This window comes from Hakea prostrata, chromosome 5 (assembly GCF_041222555.1).
Source record: "Hakea prostrata isolate BN-2017 chromosome 5, UWA_Hpros_2, whole genome shotgun sequence".
In the NCBI taxonomy this organism is placed as follows: Eukaryota; Viridiplantae; Streptophyta; class Magnoliopsida; order Proteales; family Proteaceae; genus Hakea; species Hakea prostrata.
In genome coordinates, this window is record NC_142604.1 from 6696367 (window position 1) to 6712473 (window position 16107).

General features: G+C 38.8%; 1 protein-coding gene and 1 non-coding gene across 2 annotated transcripts; both read left to right on the top strand.

The window, feature by feature from the left end:
- Window positions 1-208: 208 nt before the first annotated feature.
- AGB1 (GTP binding protein beta 1) lies at window positions 209-15572 on the top strand. The gene is made up of 6 exons (XM_089156381.1): window positions 209-683; window positions 790-884; window positions 1808-2232; window positions 9505-9862; window positions 13869-13982; window positions 14648-15572. Exons 1-6 carry the CDS (start codon window positions 578-580, stop codon window positions 14681-14683), a joined length of 1134 nt encoding a protein of 377 aa, XP_089012507.1. The 5' UTR covers window positions 209-577; the 3' UTR covers window positions 14684-15572.
- Window positions 7411-7515, top strand: LOC149014721 (U6 spliceosomal RNA). The gene has a single exon (XR_016173840.1). It is a non-coding gene; the product is annotated as a U6 spliceosomal RNA (small nuclear RNA).
- Window positions 15573-16107: the final 535 nt, after the last annotated feature.

A 16107-nucleotide genomic window follows, 5' to 3' on the forward strand; every position in this document is an offset into this window, starting at 1 on the left:
CATGTGGGCCAGGGTCAGGTTCAAAGTAACTACTCATTAAATTTGGGGCCCACTGGAAACTCTGATGACCAGTTCTGCCACGTGGAGACCATGTGGGACTGCGGTTGGCTAAGGCAGGAATTTGAGTTATTAGAGTTAAGACCAGAGGTGGGCCCTACAGGGGTCCTACCACCTACCCTACCACGAGTCTTTATCGAGTGCCGGTTGAAGTCTGAACCGTGCTTGGTAGGCTTAACCCCCGTCTCCTTCGTCACGCCCCTTTTTCAGTTTTCTCAGTTCATACACTCTCGCATTAAAAAGTTATCTTACAATCTTCGTCTCGATCGATCATCGCTGTCTTTCAATTCTGCTTTTTAATGCTTTCCTGTACAGTTCATTTGCTTAATCTTCACTTCTCTACTCTCTGGTTGTTCTTCACAAGTTCTTCTCAATTACTTCGTCTCTGACTTGGTCTTGGTTTCTGGATTCAATTTTCTCTTGTACAAATGGAATTTAGGGCAAACATCGATATTGAGACGAAGAAGTAATGGCAGAGAACTGTTGATTTACCTGTTGGAGGTTTTTCTAGGGTTTCAAGATGTCTGTAGCGGAGCTGAAGGAGCGGCACATAGCTGCCACAGCAGCCGTGAATGCTCTTAGAGAACGTTTGAAGCAGAAACGTCTTCTTCTTCTTGATACTGACGGTAGTTGAAGATTATTATTTTTCCAGATGAAAATCTTCAATTTTTTTTGTTTCCTTATGGTTTGTTTTTGTGACATCTCATACTTAATTCTCCTATGGTTTTGTAGTTGCCGAGTATGCAAAGACGCAGGGACGAACAGCTGTTAGCTTTGGCCCTACGGATCTTGTCTGCTGCAGAACCTTACAAGGGCACACTGGCAAGGTACCATTAATAATTCACTTTGTTCGTGTTGAGCGCTGTTATATGAAGTTTAATTTTATCGGTGTAGCTTTATAATATGAATTGGGGCGGACTCAGTGCAATGGTCGGTGGACCACAGTTATAGCCTGAGGTTAAGCCATTGAAACAGCCTCTCAGCAAAGACTGCTGTGGGTAAGGTTGCGTAGGAAAAGTGCGGCACCGGGTTCGCCACAAATTATTTCTGTACACAAAATTTAACTCAAATGAAAAGAGGTCAATAATTCGTCCTATTTTTGTTTAAATCGCTCAACTTCATCTGTCGTAATGTAGTTGTTGCCATGCTAACAATTGGTTTCTGTTTGCCAAACAGGATAAAAAGAAAGGGAAAGGGTGAAATTTCCATTCTAATTAAAATTAAATACTGCATTCTCAATTCTATCAGTTGTTTTAACTGATGCATGGTTTGATTACCTTCCTAGTGCCTGGATGTTGTGCTCTATAAAATTGCTCGTGAGAAGGGAAAAAGGGCACTTGTCTAAACTAGCTTTCCTGATAATTCACGTGTCTGCACCTGCAGCTGTAACTGCTAAAGAATTGTTGGTCCTGGTCGACCTGGTTTTGTTGCGTCTTGTGAAATGATCTTTCTGTACAATTTTTGGTTGGGGTTTTGTTCTGGCTTTTATTTGATTCCACTGGACTTTGAGTGGAATCATGGGCCAGCTGTTCAGATACCAGTGATGTTTCGACAGTTCTTACGAATATAAGTTATTTGTTTCAAGTGACATACGGCTAATTTATCATAGTGAACTACTTTATATAGTTTAACAATAGTTTTTTTTTGGGGGTTTACCTGAATTTTTCTGTGGTGGACTAATTTGGAAAAACTTCTTGGGTTTTAGGCTTAAACTGAACTTTGGTATTGCTTTTCCCAAAAAATCTGGCAGGTTTATTCATTGGACTGGACTCCAGAAAAGAATCGAATCGTCAGTGCATCACAGGATGGGAGGCTCATTGTGTGGAATGCTCTAACAAGCCAGAAAACTCATGCAATAAAACTACCTTGTGCATGGGTCATGACGTGTGCCTTCTCGCCAAGTGGACAGTCTGTTGCCTGTGGTGGACTTGATAGTGTATGTTCCATCTTCAATCTGAACTCTCCCAATGACAAGGATGGGTACCTACCAGTATCCAGGATGCTCAGTGGGCACAAGGGTTATGTATCTTCATGCCAGTTTGTGCCTGATGAGGACACTCACCTAATAACCAGTTCTGGCGATCAGACATGTGTTTTGTGGGATGTCACTACAGGCCAGAGAATTTCTGTTTTTGGAGGTGAATTTCCATCAGGGCACACAGCTGATGTTTTGAGGTACATTTTGAGAACATGAACTTCTTAGGAAGAGTAGGAATCAAGATTTAATTATGTACTCTTATGATCATCTTATCCCCACCCAACAAAGTGGAATCTTCTTGCAGGAAATCCACTCTTTACATTTGCTTGATATTAAAGTTTGTGTATACATTATGAAGTCCCCTCTTTGCATTTACTTGATATTAAAATTTGTTTGTACATTATTGGCTGGGCTTCTAGATATGCTATCAATTAGTCTTGTTTAACTTGGCAACCGAGTGAAACATGATATTAATCAATACAAGAGCTTCGTAAAGTTCGTATAAGCTTTAATCCCTGGTTACTTTTTGCATAGTTGGAGCTGCTTGGTATACAACAACAACAACAACCATAACCTTATCTCAATTCAATGGGGTGGCTACATGGATCTTCAAGGTTTAAGTAAAAGAGACAAGAGAAGTAACAACCTACTTGGTATAAGAAACCATGGAATTAAGAAGGGTAATTTACTCTGCAAGGAGGAAATTTTAATGAGTGCTTTGAGTAACAAAAGCAGGGGTGGGCCTTGGTGGAGTGGTTGGTCGACCATAGTTGTAGCTTGAGGTGAAGGTATTGAGATAGCCTCTCAGCAAAAATATCTTGGGTTAGTCTGCTTAGGAAAATTACCTGTTGGACTCTGCTTGTGCGCAAGCCTTCAGCACTTGGTCTGCCTTTATTTTGAGTAACATGAGCTACATTCGGATTAATATCATGAAAACTTGGTATTCTGTCAGGGGTTTGATGTAAGCAAAACAGAAAAATCACTTGCAGAAATACTACAGCTGATTATAGCCAGGGCAGTGGAGGATTATCTGAAGTTGTATAAGGTTTTAAATGAATTGGGATGTGTATAAGTATTTTATTGAGAACTAGAGAAGACTTACACGGTAAAGTTAATTGAGTCAGAAAATTGAGAATCAAAACTAGGGATCAAGTTGCTGGTATGTCCTATGTCGATATTTTCTTGTGGTTGAAGAAATATAACTTGGAAGAAGAGTACTGGAAGCTATTAATTTGACTTGTAACAGAGATAGGATATAAGGTTGAACAAGAGTGAAGGCTGGATTGGATTGCAGTGCAGCTAAAGGAGCTTTGGATTTTGTAGCTGTTCTATTATGATATATTCTACTTTTGGCCTGAGAAAATCATGACCATGAATGGTTAGTAGAGTTGATTGTAGAAGATTTTGGTGAAACTCAAGTCGATGAAATAAAAGTAGAGAGGAAATGATATTGATGTTGTAGCAAACTTGGGAGGCTCATAGAAAGATATATTGCTAGCAAGAAGGACCTCCATATGGTCTTTATTGACTTGGAGAGTTTTTTTTTTTTATGAAGAGAGGGTGTTGAGTAAATATGTGCATCTAAGCAATGACATGTGGGAGAGTGGCTAATGTAGTAATGTGATATGTGGGAGGCTAGAGCAAGGAATTCCTAATTATGGTTGGCTTACATCAAGGATTACCCCTTAGCCCTTCTTTGTGGAAATGTAATGTCAAAATGGATGTGCAACTACTAGGGAGGATAAAGTGAGAATGAATATATTGGATGTAGTCAACAATTAACTCTTCAAATGTCATTTGAGATGGTTTGTCCATGATGGAGTCTTGGGAATACCCCATCAAGGAGTGATTTGATTCAAATTGAAGGAGTTTAAAGAACTAGTGGCTTGCCTAAATATGACCATCAGTGAGGTATTGAAGAATGGCTTCTTTAGTCTTGGCCTTGTGCCAAGTTTGATGCCAGATAGAGCCTATTTAAGGGGAAGGGTCAACATAGTTGTCAACATGTAGCTTACCTTAGTTCTTGGGCTAACCACTTTACATTTTTAGAAAATTTTCTTTTTTCCTCCTACTTTCTTTTCCCATCGTAAGGACCTCAATTTTTGCAACGTTGTTGCCTACCCCATTTAGTTGGGTTAGGACAGAGTTGTTTGTTTGTCATAGCAAATTTAGAAGAAGAACAAAAGAGTTATTGGAAGAACTAATGCAACCTAAATTTGGTGCTATAGGGCTGCTAGAGTGAAAAAAATCTAAATTTAAAGGTGTGTGGAAATTTTCTATATACTATGAACAATTTAACACCCTATGGGAGAAGAAAATTGAAGTTCAATGATGGTAGAGATGGAGAGAATCATCACACAGCAAGCCACTAGGAAAATAAAATTTCTATTCAATCACATCTCAAGGATAATGGGTGCGCTGCAACCAATTCTAAAGGTAGGTCGGAAACTCTTTAAAGAAAAACTAGATCCATAGGGTTTTTGGGCTTTCTCCTTCTAGCAACTATGAAATCTTTTATTGAATTTATAACTCCCACCAGTTACTTGGAACCTTGGTTGATCTCAAACTTGCAGTAATTTTAAATGAAAAAGTCGGGCAGAAACGAAGTAGAAAATAGAAAAAAGAGAGGATTTGATAGATAGAAGGGGGATAGCAATGGGAGTGGTTTGTCAAAATACAAGCCAGTCAAACTTTCGGGAAAATCTTGTAGGACAGTAATAAGACTAGCCATGACTTATGGAGTGGAATGTGTGATAGTTAAGAAGAGCAATATAGATAAGATGTGTGTAATATAGAAAAGTGATACAGTGGTCTTGGCCTGGCTGGATCAACATGATCCATTTTGGAAACACAGACCAAGGGGTGGGTCTAACCAGATTTATGGTCTGGCAAAGGCAGGAATTAATAATAAAACTAGTATTACTTTATTTTAAGCGTTAAAATTATTTGGGTAGACTACGTAGAAATCATGGTAGAAGATCTCGCCACCTTGAAAAAGAGAGATCTCGACCATCTCGGTGAGATCTCGGTCGAGATATACAATTTTTTGGCGTCAACTCGGTGGCCCATCTCGGTGGGTTTTAGGGTCCCAATTGGGTTGAAACTTGGTATTTAGCTTATTTAAGGCCTTTTGAATACGTTTGTGGCCTTGGATTTGTCAGAAACAACCCTATGTATGATTTCTAAGTCTACCCATAGTGTGAAACCGAAATGTAGTAGGATTAGGGAATGCAATGTTATACAACATGTAATATAGAACCTTTAAAGCATATAAATGAAAAGCAAGTATATCAAATGCATCAACTAACTTAAATGTTATTAAAATTCCATCCATATGAGTATCACAATCTCAATTTTCAAGAATAAAATAATTATACAACCATTAGAAGTTCTATATAAGTCATTAAATCATAAATTCATAAGACAAGTAGAGAATGATTGATCTTCCTTGTTGTAGATTTGCTAAGAGTAGTTGCAAGTGAAAATTCAGCCAAAATCCACAAAAAAAGGCAAAAATTAAGAGTTCCAGCGAGATCCAGGGCGAGATACGGCGAGATACGGCGAGATATAGCGAGATATGGTGAGATATGGCGAGATCTCGAGCGAGATATCTCAACTCGCAGATCTCGACCTCCATCTCGTCTCGCCAATGTGAAAAAACGAGATATCTCGTGAGATCTCGTCGAGATCTCGCGAGATCTCCCACCATGCGTAGAATATCATATAAGTTGTTTCCTTTTCTCAGCATTAGCCTAGTATGATAGTTTCCTATTTCAGCTAGTTTCTGTTCCAGAGAAGTTTCTAAGACAAGTCTTATTGTCTATTTATTATGTAGCCTATGAGGACTTCTCAGTTTGAGTTTTTGAGTTATTGACTAATGAAGTTTAGTAGAGAAATCGTGTATGATTGTCCCCTTCCCTTTCTCCCTCCTATTCGTCTCTCTCTCAGTGCAGACCACCTCAGCAGGCCTTCTCAGGCTCTGTCTCCATAGGGATGTTGAGGAGGATGTGCAGCAAGACCTTGAAAGATATAATAAGAAATGATTGTATTAGAACTGAACTGGAAGTGTACCAATCTGGACAAGCTTTGTGAGACCTACTTGAGGTGGCTTGATCCAACAGAGACCTATAGACGCACCAATAAAGAAGAGTGACCAGATCAGTTTAATGTAGCTAAAATGCCAGTGGCAGGCTAAAAATGATTTCAACCCTTTGTCCTGTCCATTGTAGCATGTGTCACCTAGGGCATGAGGGGCATGATGACTTGATGTCATCCTCACCTTCCTCCGGCCTATGATCGGCAGTTTGTTCAGGGTTCCAAACTCAACGGTGGCAACTAAACACGAGGGTTGTGCTCGTTGCGGGCTATGGGAGAAATATTAAGAAAGGAAATGCATGCGGTGAGGCTTGGTCCTAGTATGATGGCGAATAAAGTTGCTTGGAGGACAAAGATTCGAGTTGCCGATCCCTCGTTGGGGGATGTTCAGATATGCTTGTTTGACTATTGCTTTCCGAAGTTATTGTCTTTCTACTTTCTTTAACTCCCTTTTACTCTTATGGTTTCTCTTTTTTCCTTATACTTTTTGAACCTCCTTTGGATCCATGTACCCCAGCCCCCTTTTTTTTGTTCCGGGGGGGGGGGCACAATGGAATTTTCACCCACGCTTGCCTCTCACTGCCATTAATAACATTAACCAAGCTCATTCTTTTGTCCATAGTAGAACTCTCGAGATCTCACTGAGATCTGGCGAGATATCTCTCTTGTTTCCATTTAGCGAGACAAGATGGTGTGCAAGATGAGATGATGTGCTTAGCATATAGGGTCTCAAGTCTTGACTCTCGAGTTGTAACTTTGATGATTGGATTATCATTTGAACTTTGTAATTTGAACTATGAACATGTGCTGTATACTAGATTTGTTTGAATTTTGAACATCAAGCATTAACATACGAGTATGTGATGTGTACAATAGGCTATCTTAAGGTTTCACTTCATTGTAGTTGCTTGGGGTCCAAATTTGGAGTCACATATATATTGTCTTCTTTCATAAATCCAAGGTCACCAGCGAGGCAGTGAGTTCCGATGGGCTGAAATACGGTGGACAACAAGTTTTATCTCCAAATGACCCCTAATACCCTCGAGTCGGGAAAAAAATTCCTCCAACTCCAGGAGATCTCACTAAGATCTTGAGCCAACTCTCTTTTTTGAGTCGGAAAAATGGGCCTTGATATCTAGATCTTGAACCCTGCTTTTGTCCAACTTGACTTGGCTGTTCCAGCCCTTTTTTCTTTATTTGTTGTGAACTTCAAGTTGATTACGGCATTATAGACTTTTCCTAATTAAAAGCAGTTGCAAAGTAAATCCACTTCCAACTAAATAGCTATCAAGCAAAGAGAGCTAAAATTGGAATGATATAGAGAAGATCAACATGGCCCTTGCTCAAGGATGACATGCACAAATTGAGAAATGGTCCATTTTTTTTCATTCATCCGGAAAAAAGAAAAAGAAAATCAAAGAGAGCTAAAAGTAGATACCATTCGGCTTCTAGTAAATGTGAAAAGAGATCATCGCCAGTGTGCATTTAATGTCTAAAAGCCCTTGGGGTCTGCAGCCAGATGCTTGCAGGTTGCAGCCATTCTATGTGTGCTGGAGAGGATCCAAGTTCAGTAAACCCCTATGTGGGAAACTATATTTCCCTGAATTATAGGATGATTGGAAGCTGTCATTAACCTCCGAAGGCTTCTCCTTGCGTTGGCCACGGGGCCTACCAAAATCAGGAGAAAATTTTCTCTTAGAAAGTTGTACGACGGCTCATCTTTTCCAAAACTTGATTGGGAGCATCTGGTGGAGGGCAGATTTAGCAATCCTAGTTTCTAATATAAGTCTAAAGATTGAGTTGGGTTAGGAAAGGTCTAATGACACACAACCTACAACATACATGCAGAAAATCAGAATTTAACAGCAAACAAAATGATGAATTGTCCTTAGTTCATTTTAGGTTAATTCAGCATACAAGTATAGAAGATTCATTTTAGTATTCATGGAAATTCAATAAAAGTTACATAATAGGTTGTGCCTTCCTTTGCTCTCCCACGAGTTGGAATGCTGTGACCCAGTGTTTAGTCACTTCCAAACTCTAAGAATGTATCCTTAGTTCCTCCTTGCTGTTAATTGATGGATATCCATCATGACTTCTGCTGTCTTCAACTCCAAGTGGTATTCTGATTTTCAACCAAACTGATAAATTATTTCTGAATATTTTCCTGTATTTAGTTCCATTTAAAGTTTCCATAATCCAAAAATTACCCCTTCCTTTTTGCTCTATTCCTTACTATCCTATTTTTTCATTTTTCCTAATTTGCCTTCCCTCCATTATATGTTAACTCCTCACTGTGTCCTTTTTAAATCCCAACATTATGATCCTGCCATCCTTTTATAAAGTTCCATTTATTTACAATCCTGCTATCCACTTATGGAGTTCATTTTATTTATGCATTTGCCTCTGTTACCATAAATCCACCAGATGGAGATCAAGACGATGCATTCTTCTTGGTTAGTATGTTTTCCATAAAATGCAAACAAAATTTTCTAATTTCATGATTGGTATTTGGGAACTTGGCCAATATTAGCAACAATTTCTGTGATTTGATGTCAAGCATGATACAATCATCAGATATTCAGGAGCTTGCTAATATTGACAACAATTTATATGATACAATGTCAAGCATGATTCAATCATCAGAAGATGAATCAGATATTGAAGTTAAAGTGGAAATTGACAGTGACAAACACATTGATGTACACAGACTGATAGAAATTGAGATCGAAGAACTGTTTAATTGTCCGATTTCAATAGGGCAACCCCATCATCAGATTCCTGTTGAAGAGATGTTGTTTGCTAATGACCATTAGCTGGTGGATCATGAGATGCATTGAAGCATTGCCCCATCTAAGTTGATATTCGTGGATGCTGATTGCATGCTGCTGACTCTCATTTTACAAAACTCATGGGCGAGTTTTTCTCAAGACCGGTACAGCTGATGTAGATACAATGCCTTGAGCAGACCCCAAACATAAGTGGGTTTCCAGACGAAAATGAACTGGGTCCAATTTGAGTCATGGATCTAGTAGAACATTATGAATTTATTTATCTTGGTAATAATAATGATATTGAGTCAATTTTATGAAGTAAGATATGTTTGGAAGAGTTAGAGTTTGTTAGGAAACTTGGGGAGATTATTTCCTTGTTAAATACTCCAAGTTCTCTTCAACTTCAATGAAGCCAATGACAGATCAAATCTTGGGTTTACTGAAGATATTGTATCAGAAAATATTTGTATCAGAAAATATTCTAAGTGGTTAATGACAGTCCCTAGATGCTTGAATAGAATTGTGTTCTGTTTGCATGTTAGACTTGCATTTATTAACTGTTAATTGTTGGCAAGTTACTTATTATGCTGTCTCTTGCAGTGTATCAATAAATGGAGCAAACTCTAAGATGTTTGTCTCTGGCTCATGTGATGCAACAGCGCGGTTATGGGATACCCGCATTGCAAGTCGAGCAGTCCGGACATATCATGGGCATACAGGGGATGTCAACACAGTTAAATTTTTCCCAGATGGCTACAGATTTGGGACAGGCTCTGATGATGGAACATGCAGGTTATTTGACATGAGAACTGGGCATGAACTTCAAGTCTATCAACAGCAGCATGGTGGCAATGATGTTCCTATAGTGACCTCGATAGCCTTCTCAATATCAGGGAGGCTTCTATTTGCTGGATACTCTAATGGTGACTGCTATGTATGGGATACTCTGGTGGCAAAGGTGTGTAGATCATAAACTTGAAGCCTGCATTTTACCCTGTTCATATGGGATAGTATGCTTCCTCTTAAAGACAATTGCAAATGATTTGACATCCACATGGGGGTCCTTCATTCTTCTGGTGTTCTGATGCAGTTGCCTTAGACATTAGTCCCATATTGATGCCTATTTGTGAGTTTAGAATGTCTGGAGGAGCAGCTGGCAGTCAATGGGTTCAAATGAAGCTTATGGGTTGGACTTTTTAATTATTTGCTGGAGCAGACCTAATTTGTGATTCATAAAGAGGTGGTAAAGTTAGTACCCGGGATTAGTAATTAAGTATTTGGTTTGATCATGATACTTGACAGTTTTTAATGCTTCAAGTCTATTTCCATTCTCAGCTGTCAAGGTATTGCCTAAGCATTCAGTCCCTTCTTGGGTCCAAGGCAAGTGCACCCTCTACTTGATTCAAGAAAGACAACTATCTTAAATGTCTCAGCCTAGATGACTGCTTTGGATGCCTTGGCCCAGGTGTCATGATGCAGGTGCATATCCATGGTTGGATCATCTTGGCTCAGCCCTGCAGACATTGTGAATTATGGCTCAGGTCCAAACCTGGCAGGGCTATCTAGGATTCCCCCCCCGTTAAATAGGATTTTTTAATTTTGAAAGTATGCTTAGAAAAACTGTTATTGGTGTTACTTACGTAGGGTCTAAATAAGCTTGGAACTCTATTTTTAGTCTTTCTAGAGTTTAATTCTGGTGTAGGATTAGAGTCTATGTAGAAGTTTTTAATTATTTTATTTAAATACCAAATATAATCAAATGATGCTCAGACTTGATGGATGAAAGTTTTGAGTTGTTTTATTTGCAGATTAGTGTGAAGCAAGCTTGTGTGACTTTTCTCTCCTCTATTGATGCTCTTGTTTCTCTCTCTCATCCCTGGATTCTTATCTCTTCTTTTTTTCTGAACCTTCCTCCTCCTTTGAGTTATTCAGATTTATCTTCTTTTGCTCTTGAAGTCCCCTTTGCTGGTCAATACTACCATATTCAGGATAGGCTTCTTTGAGTTGTTAACCCATAATTTTTGAACTCAGGCTTGGGATGTGAATCTCCCCATCCTAAGTGACTTTTACTCCAAAGTCCAAAGCCCCTCCTACAAGATACTTTGTTGTCACAGACTCACAGACTCTCCTGAAACTTATGAAACCTGCAACAGTCGATTGGATCAACTACTGGGAAGGCCCTACCTTTCCATTTTAACTGTTGACTGCGTGTAATTGATGGAGCTCCTCAATTCCTGGCCTTTCCCTGGAATTCGTGGCCTCTAAGAGCCTCCTTGAAAGAGTTATGCCATCAGAAGTCTCCCTTTTGTTGCTTGTGCAATGGCTAGAATTTGAATAAGACTCCCATGATTTGGGCTTTAACTTTGGCTTTCCATATTTGCTCCTCTGCTTCTATTATCCAGTATCCACTATGTCTATTTTCTTCCAATTCTTTCCCCATGCAAACAAATATGAAAGACTTCTGTATTCTAATCCACATTCACTTTCCTAAGTTAAAACAAGAAGGGGCTTACCCACTGCACTAGACTTCCAATCTGGTATATATGCAGCGTTAATCCGCTCCTGCAGAGCGGCTGCTTCCAAACTTGAACCTGTGACTTGGTCAAACTGGGCAATCTTAAGGGCTGGGCCTCATACTTCCACCTTCAAGTAATCATTGAAATTCTGGTTTATTACAAATTTGCTACTCCTTGCAACTTGGTAGTTAATATTTGGTTGGGCCCATAAGTGATCTGAATTGGGTTTTAGAACCTGGAACTGCATCATGTCACCTTGTCACTTTTGTTGACAGTTCACAAGTTGAGCATTGATTCATGTTTGTTGCTTTGTTTTTTGTTGGATATGCTTATACTATATCCTATGGCTCCTTTATTTTATTCTGGTTCTGTCATACTAGGTAATTAATAGCATAGTTATTTCATATTGCATTGATATTGGCTTCTGTATTGTATGTAAGCATAATTATATGAATTGCTATATTAGATATGTTGCATGTTGAGGGGGCCTGTGTTTTTTTTGTGTGTTTTAACGTTTTTGGGAAAAGAGAGAGGGGAGAGGGGATGATGCTGCACACCACAGCAGGTGCAATTTGTGCACTGTCTTTGGTTTCCACTTTTGGTGTTCTTCTGTATGTCAGCCTAAATTATTGTCTTGAATCTTTTTTTTTTTAATATAATCCTGTAAGGTTGACCACTGATTTTTATCTTACAATAGTAATACATTGATGCATATCTTCATTTAACTGCTGTAGTATTACCTTGTTAAGGTTTTCAGTTTGCCATGCTTGACTTCTTATCTTAGTGTCTGTTATTTTATGTCCAATTATCCTGTTTATGAAGAGAAACCTTTTTCCTAAAAATGTTAACAACAGAGAAGCAATAAACTCAAGCCATATCTCAACTAATAGGGTTAGCTATGTGAATGCTTGCCGCCTAGTCAGCTTAGTTTGAAGTCATACTAGATGCAAGGCCTAGTCTATGCATGTTTTCTGATCTGGATCACAGCTGCCTAGCAGTGTTTATATAATTTGAATACAAATAAAAAAGTACTTATGTCACCGCAATTTTCTTCAAAAAAAGTTGTGTTGACATGTTTTCTGGTATGCTCATGCAAAAATTCTGGCATTTGCCTCTGTTGAAGAAATGGTTAAGAGTTTTATTTGAGGAACGGTGTGGCATTCATATCTGGTGTGTCAGAAAGAAGCATAATGGTGGTCTCAATCTGGCATGTTAATACTTATATAATACTTTGAGCCTACTAGAGTTTTTAGCTGCATGGTGTGGGGTTGGGAGGTGGCCATACATTTCATTGATTTAAAGAGAAGAGTGTAACTGTATCTGCTAACCCATATACCATATCTATACGGCCCCGAGTTTGCATAAAGAATGGTTTTGGATTCCAGATTTTGATTTAGGCACGGTATTAGATGTTGAATTAGAATTGGGGATGTTGAATTCAAGTTTATAGATTTACTGATTGACTTAAAACCAAAGTTGGATTAGAGAAGACAATTGGTATGGATGGGATTTGATTTATCATTTGGATCAGATTTGGTTTGTTAGGATCTTTGTTGGAGCTAGGCATGATTATGACCCTGGATCCATGAAAGACCCGTCTCTCTTTCTCTGTCTGTCTGTCTCAGTCTTGCTATTTGTATCATGATACAACTTGTATTGGCTCCTACATAGATCCATTCTGGCAGAATCTTTTTCAAGCACTATAGTGGAATAGATTGATTGTGTGAAATTTGTTGAGTCTCTGTTGAATCTCTAATTCCTGAGAGAATTGATTGGGTAAAACACCCCCATTATAACTTATTTCACGTGATTAGAAGTCATACAATTCCATTTGTCAAATTGAAGAACCAAAGGCTACTTTTCTTCGGCGCCTCAAATTTGAATGCCCCCTAGAGATAGAGGCCCAAAGATAAATCTTTAAGAAATTTTAATATGTTAATTCTGTGGGGCCTTTGATGAGCTTGTTTCTTTGTTACTTTCCAAATACTACAATTAACTGCCCTAAGTCAAAGTGTCCTCCCCATTGAATAAAAGTTCTGATTATCCACTTTTCTCTCTTCTTTTTTTTTTTCTTCAAGAAACTTATCCCAATCCTCCAGTAGGAATGTCAAATAGTTTTTCCTTGCACTTTGTAAATTGAATTCCCTTACATCAAGACTTAAAACTGTGAAAAGCCTCAGTTGCAAGTATGACTCACAAACTCAGCATGACCACATAGACGAGGCATATATTGGGATCGCAGTGATGTGATATTTTAGGTTACGAACCTTTGAATTTTCACCAGTGTTGCTGTCTATAAGAAAATTTAATATCTGGATGCAGGACCCCCATCTAATCAGAATCCAGAGTAGACAATATGTATTATTTCCTAATTTTTAGCAAAATAGATCTTTGCTTGGTCGTGTGCCAAGATTCTAATTGTTTCCTTGACTCATGTCTTCGCTGCAGGTAGTTCTGGACTTGGGGTCTCTACAGAACTCTCATGAGGGCCGGATAACATGTTTAGGTTTGTCAGCTGATGGAAGTGCCTTATGTACAGGAAGTTGGGATAGAAACCTGAAGGTTTGGTTTCCACAATGCTGAGATATCTTATATGCTGTTGATAAGTTAAACCTTATTTCTGAGTAATTGATGCATTTTCACAATGTTGGACCCCTCTCACTGGCTTTTTCCCCCCTAATTGATAAGTTAAACCATTAGACTGGCTTGATGTTGTCGTGTTGTAACCATGCAAGATCTGATGGATTCCTTGCTTAGCACTTGCACAACAAAGCTATGATATTCTTACCTCTTGATGTCTAAGGTCGATCTTTTTAATCTGAGGGCTGGTTGTTTTGCCAGTGAGCATTTGGTCAGCTTGAAATTTTTTTGCTAGATAAGTCATACGTGCATCACATACTGTAGTCTCGCTTCCTGCAGATCTTTAGGCGTATTTGTAAATTTTTACATGTAAAGTTTACTTCTGCATGCATATTTTTTGACAATGTTAGCATGTGGTACCTCATGAATCTCACATACATTTTTTTTGTTTGAATTATCTTAGTTTTCTTTCTGAAATGTAATATGCAAATTTCTTAAAGTCTCTCAAAGTCCCTGCCCATGTACTTGCATCTTACTATATTTTGTGTACTTTTAGTTGGAAACAACAATCAATCTGTGGCTTAGGTATTTTCTTTTAGTTCTCCTAACTGCTAGAGAATAAAACAAGAATTGTTTTCTTTTGGCAGATATGGGCTTTTGGAGGGCATAGAAAAGTGATCTGAATTTTCTTTCCAGAAACAGGACTGCAAGAGTTCTGGATTAGCTAGAAGGTGTGCTTTTCTGCCAATCTTCCAGTCATTGTTTTCATTCTTCCAATGCATTGATTGGCTGGACTTTCTACTGTCCAGTGAGGTGCCTCTAATCTTTGAAAAACCCTTTCCCATGACATTTTCTTCATGTAACGCCTTGAACGATGGTTTGAGATATAAGAGAAGTTGGATAAAGGAGAAATCTTTAACTAGGGGAAAAAAGAGACGTTCTTATACAGAGTGTCCAACTGTTGGGGCCATTTCTTCTGTTGTACGAGTATAATGTAAATCTACTTGCTTTGATCTCTGTTTTTCGTTTTTGGCTTTGTTTTGCCTCTAATGGACCTGAAAGTGTCTTATTTTCAGTCATTTTCCATGGGACAGTTTTTGCAAGGGGAAGAAAAGGAAGGGGGGTTGGGGGATTTTTATTTGCAGCAGCCGCGGTTGGCTGCCGCCAATGGTCCAGATCCAATGGTTGGGATTTAAGGTTTCGGTCCGAATGTAAATGTAATTTTTCTTCTTTATTTTTAAAGGTTTTCAGTTTAAAAAATTTATAAAATCAAACCCTTCTCTCCATCTGCCGGACTGCCTCACGGTCGAAGATGAGGATTTGGCTAGGGAAAATCTTTCTTACCTCAAGATCTATAATCGCCAAGTGATGAGTATTTAACTTGGACCGTTCCAAGTGTTTTTTGCCTGATGAGTTGAAGATAAACCATAGAAAGATCATAGGATTGCAAGAAACAGTGAAGCTCCTGGAGATGGGTAATTGCAGGAGAAGACGACAAGGGTTTCTTTAAAGCCTCTCAGAAGAAGACTTAACAATCCGGGATTCCAGGTATCTCATAGATCTTAGAACGCTATTCACAAGATTGGTAGATGGGGGATATTTCAGGGAATTTATTACGATTGCTGCCTTGCAGTAGGGTTTGTTTTATTTATTTTAATTTATTCTTGATTGTTAGAACACTGCCCCTGAGGCTAGCATAGAAATCCTCAACAAATGGTTTTTTCTCCAATCTCCACACTTCTGAGTTTGCCAGTTTTTAATAGCTCTCGGCAAGCGACGGTGCAAATGGGAACATCGGTTCAGGTCACTCCACTATGTGGAGTATACAGCGAAAATCCTCTCTGTTATTTGCTATCCATTGATGGGTTTAACTTCCTCGTCGATGGTCTCTTTGACACCAACCTTCTTCAACCCCTTGCCTAGTAAGTACCTTCTCCATTCCTCTCTTACCTCAACTATTTTTCTTCTTCGTTTCAGTAGAGATGGAACTTGTTCAGTTCTATTCACCCGTCTCCTCTCTTCCCCCCTTGATGAATCCATTGACGAGATGTTAAAGATCGGAACTGAGGAACCAGAGAAGTAGGAGACATGTGCCATTTGTTGTTTG

Coding starts and splice junctions, on each gene's coding strand:
- AGB1 (XM_089156381.1), top strand. CDS start 578: ATGTCTGTAGCGGAGCTGAAGGAGCGGCACATAGCTGCCACAGCAGCC. Junction 684..789: donor TCTTCTTCTTGATACTGACG/GTAGTTGAAGAT, acceptor ATGGTTTTGTAG/TTGCCGAGTATGCAAAGACG. Junction 885..1,807: donor TACAAGGGCACACTGGCAAG/GTACCATTAATA, acceptor AAAATCTGGCAG/GTTTATTCATTGGACTGGAC.